This window comes from Sander vitreus, chromosome 8 (assembly GCF_031162955.1).
Source record: "Sander vitreus isolate 19-12246 chromosome 8, sanVit1, whole genome shotgun sequence".
Lineage (NCBI taxonomy): Eukaryota > Metazoa > Chordata > Actinopteri > Perciformes > Percidae > Sander > Sander vitreus.
The window spans coordinates 29,736,099-29,760,150 of NC_135862.1; the positions used below are offsets into that span (position 1 = coordinate 29,736,099).

The window sequence follows — 24,052 nt, forward strand, 5'->3', positions numbered from 1 at the left end:
TACTTTTATAGCTAACTATTTTCCGTGCACTTTCAATGGCAACATCTGGCTTTAATCCGGGTTTCCGCAGGATGTTGTAGTTCTTTCTTTGCCTACTCCAGACATAATTCGCTGCATTACGACTATAAATGAGACCAAACATGCAGCTTATATTGCAGCTGAGTGCAAGGCTGCGTGACTCTCTTTCGGAATGGATTTTATGCTTTAGCCATGGGGAATTGCAAGTTTAGCGATGTTCCCGGACTCTGACACTTTTTTTTATGTCGTGGTATACAGTAGGTCTTACATTTCATTTGTAATGGTCTTAAAAAGGTCTTAAAAAGTCTTAAATTTGACTTGGTGAAACCTGCAGAAACCCTTTTTAATGTGTTGCAACCGATTCAGGTTGATGCGAGGTGTGTACTGTGGAGTAGGGCTGATCAATATATTGATCACGATTAATTATCACGATTTATCTGTTGATTTTAACCAAAACAAATTTTATTGTCACATAGGCTAATTACAACTGCTTTCACATCCATGTTGTGCTACGTTCCTCCTTTGTTGAAGGATACTATGAAGTGAAGTACAAGTATACTATGTAAGGAGTATGCCATTTCAGCTGTTGTGCGACCGCTTTCCAAACATGCGCGTTTGCCGTGAAAAGATACAGGCAATGCAATTTTCTGTTCACGTTAACGCCGCATGTTAAAATCCGGTGCCAATAGGGCACCGGCGCCCGGTATCTACCGGACGAAATAGCAACCACGACTTACGGTGCCACTTAAATGTCTGCGTTGCGCTCCGATGCTCCAAAACAGACGTTACAGGCAACAGAAATGTCGCTGCTTGTCACGCTAGTAAACACTAACAACACGTTACACAGCAGCTAACGTTACCCTACCGTTAGCTACAGTAGTAACTGGATTAAACACGGCTAAAATGCTGACAGCTAAACGGTGTAGTGTGACTGTATTTCACTGTAGAGGATTCCAACAGCGGGGCGTACAGTCTGCCGCTGAAGCTATGAGCTAAAAGACTCAAACTAGCACCGGTCACTGCTGAAAAACAACACAGACGGGACACAATGTTGTGTTTACAGGTAAACTGGTAAACCTCGTGACGACTTATGACTGACTGCTATCCGTCTATCCTCACGTTACTCTGTCCTCTGTGACTGTCTACATCTAAACCAAGCTGCGCGGTGCAGGGAACAACTCTGATTGGCTCATGGAGGCACGTGATCAGAGAGTGGTTTACGGACCTTTGGGGGGAAAAAAAAAAAACCTTGATACAGAGTGTTCTATGAACGGAATGAAGCATTTTAAATATCGCTCGATCACGTGAATTAGCCTATCTTAGCTGACAGCTCACTTTTTAATACTTAATTTACTCAAACCTATGTGGATGTTTATTTTGCTTTTAAACACAACTATGTGCATTTCGTTTTTTGAATAAATCATAATTTCATTATGTTTTTTTTTTTTAACTTATTACTAGAGCTGTTCTGCAATCCCTGCATGAGAAATGCTCCTCTTCAGTTATAACCCACTGATCTTCTTGACCTTTGACCCTTTCCAGTCAGAGGCAGGTGGTGAGCTGACCTCCACAGTCAAACTGCCCATCAAGGTGAAGATCGTGCCCACCCCCCCGCGCAGTAAGAGGGTGCTGTGGGACCAGTACCACAACCTGCGCTACCCGCCTGGCTACTTTCCCCGGGACAACCTCCGCATGAAAAACGACCCACTGGACTGGTGCGTGTGTGTCGATGTTTACCTGATGTCTATAGTCTTTTTCACCACACCCATCTTGTCTCGGATTTGGTTGCTTTTTGGTTTAATGTTTTAATTTTCTGAACACATAATAATAATAATAAATGCATTTTGTTTATATAGCGCTTTTTGAAATCCTAAAACACTTTACAGAGTTTTAAATAGAACATACACACAGTTCGAAAATTCACACACTAAAATACACACATTTAAAGGTGCAGTAGGTAATCCTGTAACAGTAGGTAACTAACTCTGTCATATTTGCTGAAACTGACCCTATGTTCGAGTAGAACTACATGAAAAAATCTGGCTCCTCTGGCTCCACCTACAGCCTGTAGTGAGATTTGCAAAAATCCACCGCTCCCTGTTCAGATGCACCAATCAGGGCCGGGGGGGGGGGGGGTCTAACTGCTTGTCAATCACTGCTCATGCACATGCGTTCATTCTCCCTTGTGGGGGGAGGGGCTTAGGAGACCGTTTTGGGCTTTAGTGGAAAGGGGGGGAGGGACTGAGAAGTTGTTGATGTTCAAATTCTTTCGGCTGAGTCCTGGATCTTCACAATCCTACCTACGGCACCTTTAGACAAACATTTAAAGCAGCTCTCAAAAGATGAGTTTTGACATGTGATTTTAACATGGACAGATTGGTGCGGATGTGTTTGGGGAGAGAGTTCCGGAGGGAGCGTGGCAGCTACATGGCTCCAGGTCCAAACATTACATGCTTTGGCCTTCATCAGCTGAAATGTGAAATGTTATTGCTTATTTAATGTTTCCAGGAATGGAGACCACATCCACACTAACTTCAGGGACATGTACCAGCACCTGAGGAGTATGGGCTACTTTGTCGAGGTGCTCGGAGCGCCCATCACCTGCTTTGATGCCAGCCAGTATGGTAAGAGCACAGCATTCAAAGATTTCCCCTCTTTAAGAGGACTACCACAGCTCCAGGCCTCTTAATGAAGCCTTTTCCTCAGAGTGCGTCAATGAAACGGCCCATTTGTGCGACGTCCTGTTGTGTTCTTTAACCCCCTAATGTAGCACAGGTAGACTTTATATTTTACAGCTACTGTTTTCCGTCACATGGTCATAGATCTCGCCGTTTCCGAACACACGCAGTTTTACAAAGAGGGAGAGAGAAAGAAAAGAGACTGAGTGAGACTGATCGACTGTGCTTTGTTGTTTGGCAAACATTCAGCCGTTCCACAAACTCCTGGGCAGTTCACTGCTTGTGTGGTGTTTTAAAACTGTCCTGTGGCAGCGATAGAGGCAGGGATGTTTCCCGTTTACTGTACGGGACTCTCACACCGCCTCAAAACCGACTGACAAGTCTGATCGCCGGTTACATGACTGGCCACCGTGACGTGGCGTTGCGTTTCTCCAAAAGTTGAGTCCCTCAACTTTTCGCCGCAGCCTTAAACGCACTACCCCCATTCAAAATGAACGGTAGGACCTGCGTTTTTGCAGCACCTAGGGCTGGCTACCGAATTCAATACCTTTTTAGGCACCGACCGAATTGGCTCTAAAGTATCGAGATTGGAAAAATGCCTCGTCATTCAATACCCAATTTCAATACCTAAGGAGTAAATCTCATCAGCGTCAGTGAGCCAATAAGTATGCAACATGCGTCTACCAAGATCTAATAATGCTGCTGATTGGCTGTCTAACATTACACGTCGTAGAGACACGCACGAAAAACTCTACGTTACGGACAGAGACGGGGCTGACATAGTAGGAGCTGAAATAAAAAATTTGTGCCGTAATATTGTAACTTTTTGTTTTATAAAATTGGTATCGAAAAAGGTATCGTTTAGGAACCGGTACCGAAGTCGAGATATTGTTATCGGTACCAGTATCGAAACTCTTTGAACGATACCCAGCCCTAGCCGCAGCGTCTGACGGCCGACGCAAGCCGCGTGAATGCTAACTAATGGGTTGTTTGCTGCTGTGTCTCTGCAGGCACGTTGCTGATGGTGGACAGCGAGGAGGAGTATTTCCCTGAAGAGATCACCAAGCTGAGGAGAGACATCGACAACGGCCTGTCGCTCATTATCTTCAGTGACTGGTACAACACCTCGGTCATGAGGAAGGTCAAGTTCTATGACGAAAACACCAGGTATTCAACACTTTCCTACTGCCGGTTATTGTTCCGATACCAGTATCGGTATCGGAACATCTCTAGGAATAACACTGGCTAATGTTAAAGACCGTTAAAAACCTAATTTCTTTTTTACTATAAGAGATGGGGTCCTACGTGAACTAAAATTTCTGTATGCGTTTTGCTTTTCTCTCTGGTTTGAAGTGTTTATCGTTGTTTTAAGCCCCCCCCAACGTCGCTGCCTGGAAGGCACTAGGATTAGGCAATGGTTATGGTTATACGTGGGTAACGTATTTCAAGATGGACTTAGCCCAGTTCATGCGAATGCAAATGTTAAATTCCAAGCCAAAAGGAATACTTGGAATTGATGGCGGGGGTAAATATTCATGAAAAAGGACAAGTTTGTGAACGGGCAACACAGATTTTTGATAACGAACAACTAAAAACGTCACACACTGGACCTTTGTTAAGTGTCGCGAACGTTAAATGTTTTAAAGAAATACTTCAGATTTCCAACCAAGTTATTAGAGAAACCAATCAAAGTCAACATATGCAACTCAAAGAATCATCATCATCACCAGGTACTGACGGTATCAAAACAGCATCTACTACAGTAGGATATTCCATTGTATCAGTATATAACACGCAGCTAACGCCTATTACAAAAACGATGAATAAATAACGTATCAAATGCATTTTCTTGACATGGTACACCACGTCACACATGACTAATAATGTAGGAAAAACGGCGTCAATTGAATTTTAGTCTTTTGGAGGGACCAGTTTTAATGTCTAATCTGACTAATTTCTTTTAGAAGACGTTTGAGCCACAAAATACTTTATACAACTTTTTTCACATATGTAGTAGTATTCCCCAAGACCTGTAAACAGAAAGAGAGAAAATAAATGGCTGGTGTAGTGTGCTTATGGCACAAATATGCGCCGACTCAAGAGCCCAATGCTTTATGTTTTCAAAAAATAAATCCTCAAAAATACATCCGTAGACAGGGATTCTTCATATCACTGCAGATCATGTTTAAGAAGTATAAAAGCATTCTCACTTGGCTCTAAAAAAACAAACTGCAAAATTGCAGCTTCAGCAATTCAGGGCAAATTCAATAAGTAAGAGTGCTTCTTTGATTCATTGTGTTTTTCTATACGAGTTGCAGGAACTGGAACTGCATTATTGTGCATCAGTGCTTTAAAGTCCTCTCTGACTGCGATTGGTGCCTGTATCTGTTTCTCTAAAATGATCTGTGGCCTCTCCCTCCATAATGAGGCAGTTCAACGATAAACGACTATTACCTCAGAAGCTCCTGCTTTCACCAGCAGCTTCATCATCTTCTAATGCTAGCTCCCTCGCTGCAGTGTTGGACACTATTTATGCCTCCTCGCTCTGTAATAGATGTAATATATCACGACTTCTCAGACTCATATCAGTGCTCCTCATGCAGGGCTAGAAATTACTCATGACTCCTCGCTGCTCCATTCATATCCCACCCAAGCTGTTGCACAATATCCACAGGATTAAAAGTCAATTAAATTCAGTTAAATATAGTCTGTATGGCTTCAAAATATTATGCTGAGTAATTCAGTTTTAATTGAATGGCGCTGGTTCCTTTCAGATTTATTCATTCTGTGTAAGGAACACAGCGTTTTTACTTCATAAATAAAAAAGTCCTTATTGTTCTCGTAGGATTTTTTTTTTAAAAAGTTGCCATTTTTATCCCTTATAACCTACAGTTATTTTGAGCCAGGTTGTGTTGGATTTCATGCTGATTTATTCCTGTGAAAAGAGGATGTGTTTTAATGTGGCCACTTATTTTCCTTAATCAATCCTCTGTTTTTGACAGATGTCAAATTGAAAGTAATGCTTAGTTCTGTCTTCTAATTTGCAATAGTGGATCCTTCCCTGATTGTTATTTTATGTAGATTTATATTTGTCTTGCCTATATGAATGGTTGTAGAGATGGTTTCCTTGATGTGACCTGCAGACAGTGGTGGATGCCAGACACAGGGGGCGCTAACGTACCAGCTCTGAACGACCTGATCTCCGTGTGGGGGATGGCTTTCAGTGATGGGCTGTACGAGGGAGACTTCACATTGGCTGATCATGACAGTAAGAGACACACTCGCACTCTCACTCATTCCGGTTTCTGATGGCATTTCCTCTGGTCATCATTCCTGTTGTTTTATTCAGTTTTTTTTTTTTTAGAAAATGAAGATATATTCACTCTCTTTCTCAGTGTACTATGCCTCAGGCTGCAGCATCGCCCGTTTCCCAGAAGATGGAATAGTGATTGCTAAGAATCTAAAGGACCAAGGTACCAGCACCCCTCTTAAAGCATTGATCAGAGCTTAGTGTAGCACAGTGCTGGCCAGCAGCCATGCAGACTTAATATGTCTTTAGTTCATATATAACGTGTGTGTGTGTGTGTGTGTGTGTGTGTGTGTGTGTGTGTGTGTGTGTTACACAGGTCTGGAAGTGTTAAAGCAGGAGACAGCAGTGGTGGAGGGAGTTCCCATCCTCGGACTATACCAAACACCGTCTGACGGGGGAGGTCGCATCGCTCTGTACGGCGATTCTAACTGTATAGACGACAGCCACAGACAAAAAGGTAACCTCACCTGGTGTGTGTCTGTGTTTGGGAAGAATTAATGTACACACACACACATATATATATATATATATATATATATCTCAAACACATGCACTCAGATTAAAACTTTGGTTTTGGAAGCTACATGCCAAGACACACACAGACATAGTAAAAACAGTGAGAACAAGAAATTAATTCAATTTGACTGATTGCAATAGAGGACAGTGACTCCTTAATTCTTTCATACAGTATACATACCTGCAAACTAGTCGCTTTTCGGCGAAAATTACCGTTTTGAATGGGAAAATGTCATCCACGTGAATCGTGTAGATCCGAAGAGTTTTTATTTTATGGGGCGGGGCCCGAGACCCGGTGCTAATACGGCACCGGTCCCTTAACGACCGTTATCTACCGGACTGAATTGCAACGTGGATTTCGGTGCCACTGAAATGCCTGCACTTCTCTCTGATGCTTGGAAAACGGACGTTAGAGGCAACCTAAACATTGCCGCATGTCACGGAAGTAAACGCTGCACTTGGCAGCAGGTAACGTTAGCCTACCGTTAGCTAGTTAACACTACACTTGGCAGCAGGTAACGTTAGCCTACCGTTAGCTAGTTAACACTACACTTGGCAGCAGGTAACGTTAGCCTACCGTTAGCTAGTTAACACTACACTTGGCAAACGGATTTAAAACGGTGCCTATATATATAGGCACCGTTTTAAAAGTATCGTTTTAGCACCGGGAAAATGTTGTTTTCCCTTTTATTTTCTTCTCCGGGGGGGGTGTAAAATGTGTCACCTTTTTAGCCCTTCTGAGTTTGCAAGTATGAGTATATGTGTGCCATACAGCGTCTTTAACACGTGTGTGTGTGCGTGCGTGCGCTTTTTCCACTTTTTACTCACAACAAAGGGCACAGCTGAGCTGATAGAGTACTAATGTATATTTTCTGCCGATCCCCAGTGGGGAAATTACTATTATAATAAGACTTGTTGTTTGTGATCTCTCAGACTGTTTCTGGATGCTAGACGCTCTCCTTCAGTACACTTCGTACAGTATGACCCCTCCCAGCCTCAGCCACTCCCACAGCAGGGTGGCTCCACCCACAGGCACCGAGCGCCCACTGCCACAGAGACTGGAAGGTGAGGGAAGGAAGTTACACAATACATCAACAGACGTGTCAATGTTGTTTTTTTTAGCATCTGAAATATTGTATATGTCTCTCTCTTTGTTGTTGTCTTTGTGCAAATCAACTTGTGAACCCTACTGTTATTATTATTATTATTATTATTATTATTATTATTATTATTCAAATATTTTCCCTCCATTCGTTCAGGCAACCATCTTTACCGCTACTCCAAAGTTCTAGAGCCTCACCTGGGAGACCCTAAGCCCCGCCCACTACCAGCCTGCCCCCACCTGTCTTGGGCAAAGCCACAGCCGCTCAATGAGACAGCACCCAGGTAGGTTCTGATGAAACACTAATGCCCCTCTCACACCGAGGGCTCAACCAGGTTTGAACCAGGGTGGACTTTGTGTTTTGAAAGGGTTAGCCCGCATTAACCGACTAGCCTTCGGGACCCAGGTCGAGAGGTGGGTCAGACACGGGTCGAAGAACAACAAAGACAACATAGATTTTGTCTCACTGTGCCTTAGAACGTAACCGCTATGATACAATCAGCAAATGTGTCGTTTGTCTTATTCATCTCGCGCTCTCTATCTTGCTCTCCCGAGACACAGGTCTGCAGCCGGCAGTTCAGTGTGGACGCTGGCTTACGCAAGTCTTTTTTTTAAATGAGTCGGGAAGCAGACAGCAAAGCCTAGCTTTACTTTTAATGTTATCAAGCAAATGGAAATGATCTCCCCTCCTCCTCAAATGATCATAAATCCATACTAGAGTGTAGCGTCTGTCTCCACAAAGTCACCTGTTGAGTGTTTGATGGTCATTTATTTGTGCTTTAGAATGTAACTGCTGTGAAACTTTTAGAAAACACCGTTTAATTTCTCTCATTCACAGCCCATTCCGCTCTCGCCAGTCTTCCTTTTTCCTCCGATTTCTGGTGAGGATATTTGAATGTCTGTATGTGGTGCTTGGTTTGACCATGGCAGCTCTCTCTGCTAACTTCCCAGATGTTAGTGGCCGGTTAGCTCAGTTCGTAGAGCAGGCACACATATATAGAGGTTTATTCCTTGACGCAGCATGCCCAGGGTTCGAGGTAGATTTTAGAACAGACCGACCCGTTGCAGGTAGCTGCAAGTTTCAACTCGTCTCGTCGCAAATCTTTGGTCTGAACTGGGCTTTAAACTCCAGACGTGAACGTACTGCAACTCCAGGTGTTATCAGTAGCTAAGATCACTGGTAGAGGTGCAACTCGTGCATTGTTTCTTACACCGCCTCGCCTTTTCTGTCCCACGATAATCTGCCTTAAATTAATGAGGCTTATTTTAGACCTTCCCATAAGAACTCATCTGGAATCTTCCCACTTTGAAAGGGTGGGATGGTTGAAAGTTGAGGATCGAGTGGCTCAGAGGCAGCTGGGTATGGTACATACAATTGTTTATGGAGATGTTCCCAAATATTTTAGAAATTATTTTAATAGAGTATACGAAGTTCACAGGTACTCCACTAGGGGTAGCTCAACAGATTTTGTACCCCCCAGATTTAACACTAATCTGGGCAAACAGTCTTTTCTTTATGCTGGAACCGGTTACCTGGTACACTCAAGACAGTCAGAAGCATAGGCAGTTTTAAACAGGGTTTGAAAGTATGGCTTAGGTGCCAATCGTAGTCATTATTATATCATATAGTCTATTTTAATACATTTTTCTGTATAATATGGATGAATTTGTTTAATGTATGATGAATGAATGATGTGTGATCTGCTGCCACGTGTCCTCTCCCCCTGCCCTTATAGGGACCACAATGGAAATCAGTCTTCGGGCTTTATTGTGTCATCCCTGACTATTTATGTATTTTGAATGTATGACACAGAGTACTGTTTCATATTTTTTATATTTAAGTGGTCAAATAAAATCAATCAATCAGTCCTTACACACACTGCCACTGGTCTTTCTGCCAGCACGTACTGCCAGGAAACTAGAGGCCAAAGTCCCTTTTTGGCAGCAATTTTCCTTTTTTCCATCCCGTCAACAGAGCTAATCAAAGTAAAAGCAAATCCGTCTCATGAAATAAAGCTTAAATTTGGCGATGGATTAAAAGCATGCACCAGGGATGTTAATTAGGATTCAGTTAAACTACAGTTAAAAGTTCAGTTAAAAACGATATTATTGTAACAAAACAAAGAAATAGTTATTAAAAAACTGATAAAAGAAAAAAAAAGGCTATACAATCTATTTCTAAACCTTGCTAGTGCTAACTTTGCACTAGCAAGTTGCATTTTAAGCTGCAAGTTTGTGGCTCCCTGCTGGACAGGTGACACATACAACTATATTATTAGGACATAAGGCCACATAAGGACTTGCGGGTTAATTTGGCCGTCCTAGTATGCCAGGCAGACACGCAGCTGACAACCTCACAGGTGGATCTGGTAGAGACAAGCTCGGTCTCCGGGGACTTGCTTCGGGGTTCCTGGCAAGTGGCTGCGTGTGTCGACGACAATGCACGCGGCATCGTGGCTGCACGACCGTGGAACACGGAAAGTATGTCCAAGCCTCTCGGACGGGTGAACTGGGACTCAGTTGCACGCTTGTCGGTAAACAGTTAATGATCGGTTAATGATGGTCGGCTATCGCTCGGGGAAAAAAATCTAAATTAGCATCCCTAGCATGCACACATTTTATTGTTTACATTAAAATCTGTCTCAGCCTCTCTCTCTCTCTCTCTCTCTCTCTCGCTCTCTCTCTCTTGTTTGTTGCTCTCCCTGCCGTGCTCTCAGTAACCTGTGGAAGCACCAGAAGCTTCTCTCCGTGGATCTGGACAAAGTGGCTCTGCCCAACGTAAGGGCTTACCGTCCCCAGGTCAGACCTCTGTCTCCTGGGGAGAGTGGAGCCTGGGACATCCCGGGAGGTAACACACAGTTCAAACCTATTACTATTTTGTTTTGTGAACAGCAGTGGACTAGATTGATTTAAAGCGCCCATATTATGCTCATTTTCAGGTTCATAATTGTATTTTGAGGTTGCACCAGAATAGGTTTACATGGTTTAATTTTCAAAAAAACAACATATTTTTGTCGTACTGCACATTGCTGCAGCTCCTCTTTTCACCCTGAGTGTTGAGCTCTCTGTTTTAGCAACAGAGTGAGGCATCGCACTTCTATCCCGTCTTTGTTGGGAGTTGCACATTACCTAGGTGCTGCGCAGTAGCTAGGTATTGGGCTACTAGCTAGAAGCCAACGCTGCTAGCGGTTAGCCACCTCGTTCTCAATGGCAAAACACTACTACAACACACACGAGTTCACCCTAATCTACAAAATAAATTGTATAGAACTACTTACATGTCCCTCATCTGCAGTATATTTAGAAGAAGTCTCCCGGCTAATCCTGCCTTGTACTGACCGAAGTTGGAGAAACAGCTAGCTGATGTGGTATTAGTTAAAGTGGTTAGCACACACCAAATGTTTCGGCCGATGACGTAGATAGCCCTGTCGATTTTGACCAGCTCCCCGGAGACTGAAGGCAGGATACATTCAGAAACCATATCTCACTCAAAACAGCATGGATGGTTTTTTTTTTCTTCCAAGTTTGTATGTGTGTGGAAGCACCAGAGACACAACATAACACCCCAAATCTCAGAAAAAGTGTGTTTTTTTTGTTTGTTTGTTTTTTTCATAATATGGGCACTTTAAAACCTGTTAATGTAACATAACAGTAGCATTTGCGGTACTAATGGTATTAATATACGACATGGAAAGGGGAAACGTGTCGTTCATCAACTTTTCACCATTGATTATCGAAGTGGCTGATTATTATTTATGAGAGAATGTATAAAAGTAGAATTTTAATATCCATTGAGCAAAAGTTTTATAATTTTTTTTTTTTTTTTTTTTTTTACAACAACTCATAGCAACAAAATGTTTCTTTAAAAATAGCATTTGTAGCAGTAGCATGTGTTAATGAATATAACCGGGTATTTAAATGAAAGGAGTGACTGCAGTGTGTAAGAATGAAGATGTTAAAGGTAGTTACTGACCCCATGTGACCTGTGACCTTATCCCCTCAAGGGATAATGCCCGGTCGCTACAACCAAGAAGTGGGCCAGACCATCCCCGTGTTTGCCTTCCTGGGAGCCATGGTCGTCCTGTCCTTCTTCGTGGTCCAGCTCACAAAGTCCAAGAGCAAGCCTAAGCGCAGGAAGCCCCGCATCAAACGGCCCACGTATCTCCAGCAGCAGCAGCAGACGACGACTGGGAAAACCCCCGGCGTTTGACCGGGACTTCAACTCCGAGCTGCTGCTGCTGGAGTGCTGGATTCGCCTCCCAAAACTGAGACGCTGGTAAACGGACGGCTTGTGTTGAGTAGCAACACTGGAGGTGTGGAATGACATGGAGTCTAATGAACTGTCGAGGCAGACTCTTAAACTCGAGACGGGGCCAGAGGTGAACGTACTCCCGGCGTCTCTCGGATGCTGATACAGTTTTTGTGCCTCTTGTCTGTTCGAGCCTGTCCGTGGGTGATTGTTTGTGGACTACTGAACAGTATTAGACAATGTCACACACATGATGTAAAACACACAGTGTACACCTGGCCCTAAACATGCCTGTTGGAGACAGACACATTGTCTACATTTCCCTGGCTCTTCTTTGACCAAACTGTTTCTTTATGAATGAAATGTGTCTGACTTTTATATTTATTGCATTTGTTCGTACCCTTAAAACACACACTCAGAAGTACAAGAGATACACACACACACACACACACACACACACACACACACACATGCAGACATTTCCAACACAAAGACCATTGGATGATCAAGTTGTCTTCTCTTGTGTCACCACCCACTGTTTTGTAAGTCCTGCCCATATCTTTCAATTCACTGTCTTTTCATTGTTTTTATATTTTATATAATGAATGAACTCTGGCCAGGCGTCATCTGTCGATATCCTCCACGATCTCATGGTTAACAAAGTAGCAGTGAAAGACTTGTTCAATTATATCTCATCAATTAAAAAGCATAATCAAAGTGATCTGCTTGGATGTTGTTTGTGCTTTTGTAAATGTATTGGTTGCTTTTGAAGTCATTACTAATGTACGGAAGAGGATTAGAGCCACGTGAAAAAAATGTATTTGAGTTCTGACTTTAATGTCAGAACTCAAATAATTATTTTCACATGTGGCCCTAATCCTTTTCCGTACTAATGCCAAATCAAGATACACAAGATAAAGCACTTGTCAGACACGATAGTTGTAAATTCATTCAGGCATACACTGCCGTTCAAAAGTTTGGAGTCATTGATGTTCTTGTTTCTTCCTTCAATAATTGCTATTTTAGCAGATTACTGAAATAGTTTTGACCCCAAAAGAAGAATTCCATGATTAAAACTTGTGTTTAGTCGATGTCCCCACAGTGTTGTGTAACGGGAGAATACTGTTTTTTGTTTTGTTTTTTTTTCTCCCCCAAATGCCGCTGGATTTTCAATTTGTGACCCTCGTTCATTATTGAACCACACCGGTGAAATTGGGCTCTGAATATGACTACGGTCTACTCATTGGTTAGATTGAATATTTTTAAAAGGTGATTTGTCAGTCCATAGTATTATCAGCTGATATCTCTGATCCAATTCCAATAGTGCTAATCCTAGGATAACCTTCCATTTCTACTGTAAAGTTCGAAGAATGGCTTTGCTAAAGCATGTTACATCCAGCTTGTTATACTGTAGGCATTGTTGTACCTCCATCCATCTTCGTCCGCTTATCCGGTGTCGGGACGCGGGGGGGGGCACCTCCAGCAGGGGACCCCAAACTTCCCCTTTCCCGAGCCACATTAACCAGCTCCGACTGGGGGATCCCGAGGCGTTCCCAGGCCAGGTTGGTGATATAATCCCTCCACCTAGTCCTGGGTCTTCCCCGAGGCCTCCTCCCAGCTGGACGTGCCTGGAACATCTCCCTAGGGAGGCGCCCAGGGGGCATCCTTACCAGATGCCCTGAACCACCTCAACTGGCTCCTTTCGACGCAAAGGATTGCAATTTCGATTTCGGCTCCTAGTAATCACAAAAAACTATGTAATCGAGAAAAAAAAACACATTTGCACAACATAATTTCACAAGTAAACTTATTTTGTCTTGTGTTCAGAAGGGGAATTCAAAAAGTATTAACGGGAAAAGTATTGACCAAACGACATGCGACCTCTGACACACATAGCAATTGTAAGTCGCTTTGGATAAAAGCGTCCGCTAAAAGATGTGTGATGTAAATAATTGCTTAGCCAGCAATGACAACCAGTAACGTGCTACAGTTTCTTTCTTGAAATGATGCGACAGGGCTAGGTAACGAACTCAACACTTACAGGCACCGACCGAATTGCCTCTAAAGCATCCCTAGGTCATTCGATACGCTATTTCAGTACCTAGGGAGGAAATCTCATCAGCGTCATTGAGCCAATAAGCATGCAGCGTGCTTCTACCAAGATCTAATAATGTCTGTGATTGGCTGTCTCACGTTACACAGGAAAAGCAGGAAAAACTGCATTGCGCACAGAGACGGCTCACGTAGGAGGAACTGACAAATGGAACGATTTGTGCCGTGATGTCATTTCTTTTTGTTTTATAAAATTGATATCGAAAAAAAAAAATATATCATTTTAGGAACCGGTATCGAAGTCTGGGTATTGGTATTGGTATCGAACATTTTTGAACGATACCCAGCCCTAGTCATTTGGCTAAAGTCACCATAAACACTCTTTTCGGTAACACTTGAAGGTATCTACATAAGAGTGACATGACATGTGAACCCTAGCCCTAACCAAAACTTTTCGTGACAAAAACCGAATGACACTAAAAAGAAGCGTTACGTCATAAACCTTTATGACTTGTTTAGAATGTTTATGACACGTTCATGACAGTGTCATGTCACTCTTATGTAGATACCTTAAGAGTAAAGTGTAACCCTCTTTTCTCTCCTTTCCATTCTTGCGGGTTAGTGACACGCATCGTGTTTCCTTCGCAGACTTTTGAGAAGCGGTTACATTTTTCTGTGGAGTAATTATAGATTGAATTTGGACTAACTCCATCTCACTCGTGGTTTTTAGTATCGGTTATGGGATGAATTCAGTGATGCAGGTTGATTTCATCAGAGGTGATGTGCGTCTGTGTGCTCTGGGGGGGGGGGGTGTCTGAGCTTTGGCTCCTTATCCGAGCCTAATGGGCGAGATCAGCCTGTGAATCTGTCACCCGTCCTCTTGGATGACGGCCCCACTGGAGAACTAATCTCCCTCGGAGCCTTGGGAAGCTGGGAAATGAGCATGGAGCCCGCTAGCTATGCTAATAAGATTTGGGAAAGCTGGTGGTGAGTGGAGGTCACATGCCCTCTTTCCCCACGGTTCCCAGATGTCTGCTCACATCCTGGACCGCCACCCCCCCCATCCCCTTAAATTCATCAGTTCCTCTCATCATATGTCCTACCAGCCTGTACCTCTCTCTGTCTACTTTATCCATTCAGCTCTGTGTGCACATAAAAGGATGGCTGACATCTACACTCCTGCTTCCCCTCCGCCCACACCTGTTTACAAGTCTCCCATTTGTACCCTCGGGGCCGACACTTTAAACCCAAGGGGGTAAGCGTCGCTTCAGAACTCGAACCTCCTATGGCGCCATTTTGATGCTACCAAACGATCACCCGACGTTAGCATCCCATTGACTGCCATTCATTTTGACGTCACTTTGACAGCGAATAACTTTGAAGCGTTTAAAGACTTTTTTTGTCCATTGTTTATTTCTAAAGAAACACGACAATGTATAAAAGGCCCCATTACCTTGTATCTCACGTTATGGCTCCGTAGCAGACGTTTTTATAAAAATTGGCTAACGATTGTGTCATAACCACGCGACTCACTGTCGCATAGTAGAGGAATTACCGTATAGTACAGGAGAAGCTCTCAGGCAGTTTGGACTTCCATTAGCTGTTTAAGTTTAATTACTAATGTCAACTAGCATTTTAGTTAGCAATAATTAGCCTGTGTCTATGTTATCTCCTTACATATACCTACGCTCTCCGTCTCTGCGAGATTGGGAATGGTTGAGATTTCTCTTTGCACAGCTACCAGAAGACTTACAACTTTCAGACACGTTGCTCACGTCACATTTATGTCGTCTCTCTCAGTTGGAGGCTGCGTAGTAACGCTCAGCGCTCACCGGAAAAGTGCTTCTAATATCCTTCACTGGTCTCCGTCCAGAGCAACGGGATCTGTTGGTCCATTATATACTGTCTTAGTTTAAGCCTTGCGTTGTCTTCCCGTCGACCATTCATCTTTTTGTTTTTCTAAAATGAAAACGTTTGGTCGTATTTTTTGGCACTTTTGCTGCTTTTCCCGATGTCTTTGTCACTTTTTTCCCCCGAAGTTTTTACGACGTTTTTGCCGCTTTTCTCAATGTTTTGTCACTTTCCCCTAAGTTTTAGTCTATTTTTTTTTTGCGCTTTTTTGACATTTTAGTTGTTTTTCCCCCCATGTTTTTTGAAGCTTTTTCCGACATTTTTGTCATGTCTTTCAACGTTCTTTTATTCATTTTTCTTCAAATGCTATAACATTGAATAAAAAACCCCAATTCAATGAAATTAGTGAACTGATCATTTATTTTTACTTGTGAAGAGTGATGTATAGGCAAACCATCCACGAAAATTTGGGTGAAAGAAACCCAAATTTCTGATATAGAAACTTTTGATCCGAGGACAACTGGAGGGTTAATGTGTCACTGGCTCGTTTGAGTTTCTTCTTCCCTTAGTCTCCTGTAGCCCCTCATCTGTGGGATGGCCTCCCACTAAATGTTAAAGAAGCTCACTCATGACATTTTTAAATCTAGATTGAAAACCCACCTCTACTCATTATACTACAGCCAACCATTACACACCATCCTTTCTGCGTCTTTCACAAACAAACCTTTGTCACTTATTCTCTTATGTTGCTGGTTTTGTATTTATTATTACTGCTTTAATGCTGTTCAATTGCTTTGTTGCTGTCAGTTATTTCTGTGTTCCTTTAATTGTAAAGTGCACTGAGACCATGTTTAATGGTGATTTTACACTATATATAAAATTCTGAAATGCCATTAAACATTTCTCTCCCATCCCGGAATGCTGTGTGGACTAGCCAGACCCTCCTCCGCAGCGCTGTGAAGGAAGGTCTGGTAATGCGAGACTTTGACGACTTTAGACTTGGCGTTTAGACTTGAACACAAATGATTCGTGACTTCACTTTGACTTTAGCCTTTTTAACTTGGAATCACTATATCCAAAGATAAGAAATGACGCTATAACACATTTGAATCATCTGACAACAGATAGACTTGCAATCAATCAGGAAGCAGCTGATGATGTTGCATGAAAGGGAAAGTACACACTCTGCTATGGTCCTCAGAAAAGGGATGGCAACATGCAAAACAGGATACAAATTAAAGATAATTGTTAGCTTCACATGAAGAAAATAACAGGGCACAGCGAATGATGTAGCTTTTAAATGTTGTTACGTTTATTTGAAAGTAATAAATGCTAATTTTAAAGAAATAAATCACATTTATGAAGGGCTAAAGGTGCTCAAACACTCATCAAACTTTTCACACTTATCAGGACTGGTAAATAATGATTATATTATTGTATGTGTCTCATGTCAAGTGTGGCACAGTGCCCCCCTTAACAGTTTCCAAAGTCAAAGCTCCCTGCTTTCAATTTCCTGTAGACTAACAAAATTCCGTAGGCATATGTCACATGTGGAGACGTTTTTCATGCAAATCATAATATTGCTGCTTGATTCAGTCCACGTCTCCAGTCTTGTATAAAGTACTTGAAAGCAATACCTGAGTAAAAGTACAAGTATCTGAGAGAGCCTGCAGCAGGTGTTTCCGTGACGCTATCTCGTCTTCTTTAGTTTTGGCGCTTGGCAGCAAACAGGCATTAGGTCACCAACTGGAATGGAGCAATTATTTGCCAAAGCTGTTTTTCCGCAAGTGTAACACATTTCTTCTGATTTTATTTTGTAGTAACGAGTAACGAAGATGCTTTGGGGAAATGTAGTGGAGTAAAAGTCAAAGTTCCCAGAAATATAAATAATGAAGTACATGATACATGAGAATTCATACAGTACAGTAACAAAGTATTAGCCTTGGAAAACCCTGACGAACTTCTGGCAAATTTCAGATTTGCTCTGCAAGTCAGTCTGGCCAAGAGCCCATTCAAGCCCATTTCCAATTTCTCCAAATCGAGGCACCAATCACAACCGTTGAGGCGGGCTTTACACGATGACGATAGCGCAGCGACGGCAAGCAGCTTTTTGTTTACATTCAACATGATGGCCACCGAAGCGCAGCAACCCGTTGATGCCGCTGTCGCTGCTACGTCACCCGGACTGTTGGTCTGATTGGTTGAAGGGCTATCCAATGCGCCCAGAGGCATTTGAGCGGCGTCCGTTGGTGACGCCCCTTTGGAAATGATCTGTGATGGAACCTTTCCCAGACCCACTCTCAGTTACAACTGAGAAGGGTCTGGTGTCAACCAGGCTAACAAAGTATAACTACTTTGTTACATTACAACACTGCACGTCTCTCCTCTCCTTCAGAAAGCTGGCTTCAACCTGCTGGGTACAGTCTGTTACCCTGCGACTGGACTGCAGCAAATTGATTTTTTTGTTGCTTTAAACGTTTTCGTCTATGAAATTAAAAGTCAGGAACTCAATCTCACGAGTGAAGTAAAGTGATGTTGTATCTGTTTTTGGTGAACTCAATGTGTTTTGGGACTTTTGTACAACCAAATTAATTCTTGGCATGACATTGACGAGTTGATGTGCCCGTGTTACTACTACTGGACACTTCTCGACTATTAAGTCATTCTGACCACTTCATGTTTAGTCCTTCCTCCAGGCCATACAAGCTGCGGAGTGATGAGTTATGTTCAAGAAAACAATCATACATTTTTTTTCTTCTGTTGACATCAAAAGACATAGATGATGAAAGCTTTAAGAATCAGAAATCAGACAAGGATTTATTGCAAGTACTGTAAGTAACACAAGGAATTTGCCTTGGTGGTTGGTGCATACATAAACAAACGTTAAACAAAAGTTAGTTAGTTGGTGTTTAGTTTCTGTCGCCCCCCATGAAGAATTCTTAGTAATGACAACAAAACTGTCGACCCCCCCACTCCTCCTCCACGTTGTAGCTTAAGGCTCTGACACACCATCCCGATTATCGACTGTCGGTCAGTCTGGCGAGGTCCGTGACTCGAGTCTGTTTGGTGTGTTCCGTGCCGTCGTCGGTCGGAGGAGCCGTCGGGTTTAATTTGGACCAATTTGACTTGTTGAATCGGCCAGTGGGCAGTCGGACTCAATGACCAATCTGATTGGTGGAGTGAATCAGTTCACTTATGTTAAAACACTTACTGGAAACGACGAGCGGGATGAGCGTGACGAAAGCCTCTCAAAATCTGACGTAAATCTTTCAAACTGACCTTTGTTGAATAAAAAAACAGACAGATTCAGCAACTGTATGGCCTATTTCTTGCTTTAAATGTTTTCAGAAACACGTTTCGGTGAACTATTTTCGTAAAATACGAGATCGTATTCTGAACGAGCCGCCATTATGGTCTGGCTTAGAAATTTGGGAGAAGCCAGACCCACGTGACGCGTTCGTCATTTCCGGTTTTCATTTTTTGGGCGACAATACAGATTAGCACCGCCTGCTGTTATGGGGACGTACACATCATCACATACCCTTCACCATACCTAGAGATTGGCATGGTTTTATGTCAGTTAGCCTAATAGCTGGTTTGATTTGCATTGAGAGATGATTTTATGGAAAGTACCCCATGCCAATCTCTAGATATGGTGAAGGGTATGTGATGATGTGGGGCTATTTTAATTCCAAAGGCCAAGGGAACTTTATCAGGATGCATAGTATCCTGGATCCATGAAATAACTGGCCTATGGGAATTTAACGTAGGGGTGTACTCACTTTTGTTGCCAGCGGTTTAGACAGTAATGGCTGTGTGTTGAGTTATTTTGAGGGGACAGCACATTTACACTGTTATACAAGCTGTACACTTAATACTTTACATTGTAGCAAAGTGTAATTTCTTCAGTGTTGTCCCATTAAAAGATATAATGAAATAGTTACTAAAATGTGAGGGGTGTACTCACTTTTGTGAGATACTGTATATATGTAACAACATATAGCTGTCAGATTAATGTAGTGGAGTAAAAAGTATAAAATTTCTCTCTGAAATGTTGCGGAGTAGAAGTAGAAAGTGGCATGAAAAGAAAAAAGACTCAAATTTGTACTTAAAGTGGCTATATGTAACTTTCAGTTTATGTTGATTTCAGCGGCCCCTTTGGACAAAAGTGGTAGGGTTTTTACCACACCTGCCATCGTAAAGGTCTAGGAGTGACCCCTGATTTCCACCGGGCACATCTGCGCTGCGTTCCGGAGGTGCCGTGGCCCCCGCAAACAATTACTGCCATTCAAGTCAATGCTTGATATTCCACCAGCCTCGTGGGGGGTGTCCCAGAAGCGTGCGTGAAGCGGCTCTACGCTCCGCTAAAGATACGCGCCAGGTTTATTTTCACGCGAGCCGCGGGCCGTTCGGACAGGAAGTGAAACAGCGAGAGCATCCAGTCAGTTTACCAAAAGACACCTCCCAATATCATATATGTCTCCTCTACCACGCCACGGACAACAAGAGATTCATCTTGGAGGTGGAAAAACATCATACGACATTTTTACGGAGAACGCCAGAAGAGAAAAGACATAGAGTTAAATTACAGGAGTGCTTGGAGTAGACGGTAGATACTAGATTAATAAACACGGGATTGTTCTGTAAAGTGACATTATAGTCTGCGAGTCAGACAGCAAGACGTTCTGCCTCTAAGACGCTCCCGGTGTGGTATGGTGCTTGACAGAGGACGGAACAAACCAGGAACGCAGCCGGACACAGACGTGCCCAGTAGAGAATCTGAGTTAGCGTTACGGGGAGGTCATATAGTTGCGACGAATGTTTTGCTCAGACAGATAATCATTCATTTACAATAAGAGAGTATGTTAAAGATGCATCGTTGCATACTGTAACTTAGCCTACTTTGGATGTATCGTGAGCTAAACCGGGTATCACTGTCACTGAGTCACGAGCCAAAGCATTAAGAATTTGTTTGTAGCAACCAACGTAATAATAACTTTTTTCATATAGCTTATATAGATTCATATAGCCCAGTTCATGAAACCCAAGGACGCATTACACAAGTACAGGGGGACAAGGGAAAAGAAAATAGTAGGGGACCGTTCGGTATTTATGGAATGGACCACCGGAGGAAAATAGGGGAGTCATGTCTTTTTATTCTTTGTTGATGGGAGGGTCATCCATATTTTTTAGTCTAGGGGGGAGGGTCACCCAACTTTTGTATTCATTAGAACAGCAACATTTCAAAGTGGCTTGTTTGGTGCATATTTATCCATGTAACTCCATGTAGCTCTCTCAGTCTCGGCCCCTATCGCTAGCAGATGGATCCCTCCTTGTTTAGTCAGCCAGACAATTTGAGCTGTAGCTTTTACAGACCGTGGGATATCCCAAACTGAATAAATCCTGCTCGCACATATAAACACAAAACTGCTTTGCTAGCTCCATCGTGTTGTAACTAAGACATCTGCTGAAAAAGTAATGTTATTCATTAGCATGATTGCTGTACTGTTTAGCTCAAAAACATCCAAAACACTGTACGAAAACATAGCGGACCAGACGCAAGCTTTTATTTTGAAAAGTCAAAGCTCGCGCTGCGGACAGCACCAGCCGGGAAGGCATGAGATGAAGGGTCTCCAGGCTGCAGCCATACCCGACTCAAATATCCTTTCGGTTCCGGTGATTATTTGTGAAATTGTGCAAACGACAGCCTTTTCAAGGTATTTGAGAAGGAAGGAGTGGTAGCGTGCAAGCTCCCAAATTGACGCTCGTCTGAGAAATGGAGTTTTGGATAATGTTCAGTTTCGGCAGCTTTACCTATATGCTAAAATATACAATGACTAAGGAAGCCTAGTGACGAGCCCATAGCAACCAGTGTTGAATGTCTTATTACCCAGTGTGCTTTGTTGAATGGTCTCAATGTTTTATTCCATGTGAATACTAGTTTACTAGATGAGTAACTTAGTATTTGAAGTAATGCAGTAATGCAGGAAGTGTGCATTTAGTTTCCATGCTTATTGTGTTTCCACAACAATGTTGTGAGTGAGTAAATCTACTGAAATGGCCACCACACCATAACAGAGGAGTGTGATGCGTAAGATGAGAATGCAGAGGTTTAGTCATGTATGTCATGGCTGTAGAAATGCAATGGGCATCTGTACATCTTTGCCAAGTGCAAACCAGTACAGAAGGCATCAATACATTGTTGGGGAGGGTCATCCCTTTCCCCCCCATCATTTTGGAGGGTCATCCAAAATGTATTGCTGGTGAAGGGAGGGTCGGGTCTATTTTGACTAAAGATCCCAAAACTCCTCCTGTGGCCCCTGAAATAAATAACGAACGGTCCCTAGGCTAACACAAACACAAACTGAAAGGATAACGTCCGCGCTAAATGGAAGAGGGACGAAATGTAATAATGCTACTGACTGTACAACCACATCGCGCATTGTAAAGCTATTTTTATGAATGAAATAGACATATAACATACCTGAGGGCCAATTCTGGGACGTTTGAATCATTTACAATCCTGTAATTGTCTCCATCTTTTTAAAAGCCTGACCGAGTGTGACTCAAGTTTGCCCGTTGTCTTTCACTTTCCCTTTTAGCGTTTAATTGTTCTTCGTTTAATTTCCTTTTTTAATGTGATGGCCCTGCCCCAGTATCAGCCATAACTACAACAGATAACTTCTAAAATTAAATAAAAATACAATTAGGCCTATATAAAGTAAATCTCCTGCTACCTTTTACCTGTCTAGATACACTAACACAGGCTTTTCCAGTGTTACGCCAAAATCTGTGACCCATCAGAATGTGTGCTCTGTAGCGCCGTCTACCTGCCGTAAATCATTTTGTGACTTTGCGGGAAAAAACGGACCCGGCCAGAGGCATTAATAAAAACTATATAAAAATAGCGTTCTTTTTACTGTTAGTCTAGTTTGTTGCTACAGGTCATTGAAGATCATCAGATTGAACATTTCAGAAACATTTAAAAGTCACTTTAAGTACAGTACTTGGGTAAATACACTCCACCACTGGTAAAAACAACTTTGTCCATATGGGACTCTATCAAGTCCCTTATTCCTCTTACAGTATATCTGATCTTAACTTAACTGCATGTAACAGCCTGGTCAGCAAGACATTCTGGTGACACACAGGCATCCCAGACATACTTTTCATATCTTTTCAACTCTGCCTGATCCCCATCCTCGCTCGTGTCACTTTTGGTCTCTTTCTTCTCAGTTTCTTGCTCTTACACATCACGTCCCTTCAAGTCACGTCCACTGCGTCACACTAAGAGACGACACCAGACTTTACTGGTTTATCCATGTGGCGGCCTCCATTCCTGAAACTTTCCCATTCCTGTTGCCCACATTTTCTTCCCCCTCACTTATTGACATCACTAGATTTGACAGTGAGCCAGGCAGCCAAACACTTACATGCCTGGACCGAAGTTCAAATTGTTTTGTTCTCAGCAAGGCTGTAGCCTAACACATACCTACACACTCCCACACATGCCTACACTTAAGCTTAACAGTGGTATAATACATCAAAAAGTATAGAGTGGCAAATATGAACCGATTAATCAATTAGTTGTCAGCTATTAAATTAATCAAACTCGGTTGATAACCGATTGATTGGTTTGAATATTTTTTAACAAAAAGTCCAGATTCCAGGTTCTCAAATGTGAATATTTTCTAGGTTCTTCACCCCTCTGTGACAGTAAACTGAATATGTTTGAGTTGTTGACAAAACAAAACATTTGAGGACGTCATCTTGGGCTTTGGCACTGACACAACACGCAATTTTCTGATAGTTTATAGACCAAACAACTAATTGATTAATCGAATAATCGACAGATTTCATGAAATAGTAACATATGTTTACTATTGTACATGGTCCCTTACAAACAAACGAAATAAATTAATAATTGTAAGTTGGCCGACAAGTTATGCCAAACTATTATTATTTTTTTAATCATGATTTGATCAGGGAGTCCCCTAGTTACACGCAGAGTTGCTTTTAAGTTATGGTAAAGTTGAAGTCTTTCATTCATAGAAAATTCGAAGAGGATGCCGTTATGGTACTCTACTTTACTGCATCTTACTGTGACATGTAGACCTATATTGGTATTCACATTTGTGTAGTAAAATAGGTCAAAATAAAGTAAAAAAAAATAATAGAATAGAAGAATAGAATAGAATAGAAGCATAGAAAGTCCCCTCTGGTTCTCTTTGAACGTTTCGGTACAGTTTCCGGATAGTACCTAAAGGCAGCAGCAA

The 24,052-nt window shown here is 42.4% G+C and overlaps 1 protein-coding gene across 2 annotated transcripts in view; it reads left to right on the forward strand.

The window, feature by feature from the left end:
- Positions 1-12,594, forward strand: part of mbtps1 (membrane-bound transcription factor peptidase, site 1) — a 42,935-nt gene extending 30,341 nt beyond the window's left edge. The window contains exons 14-23 of one of the 2 annotated variants that reach the window (XM_078257776.1): positions 1,561-1,733; positions 2,527-2,642; positions 3,707-3,863; positions 5,840-5,964; positions 6,092-6,169; positions 6,323-6,463; positions 7,456-7,587; positions 7,782-7,908; positions 10,342-10,472; positions 11,629-12,594. In XM_078257776.1, the coding sequence (XP_078113902.1) occupies positions 1,561-1,733; positions 2,527-2,642; positions 3,707-3,863; positions 5,840-5,964; positions 6,092-6,169; positions 6,323-6,463; positions 7,456-7,587; positions 7,782-7,908; positions 10,342-10,472; positions 11,629-11,834 (1,386 nt within the window). In that variant the 3' untranslated portion in view covers positions 11,835-12,594. Of the gene's footprint in view, positions 1-1,560; positions 1,734-2,526; positions 2,643-3,706; positions 3,864-5,839; positions 5,965-6,091; positions 6,170-6,322; positions 6,464-7,455; positions 7,588-7,781; positions 7,909-8,462; positions 9,040-10,341; positions 10,473-11,628 lie in introns of those variants that run through there. The other variant, XM_078257777.1, reaches the window with a different exon arrangement.
- Positions 12,595-24,052: the final 11,458 nt, after the last annotated feature.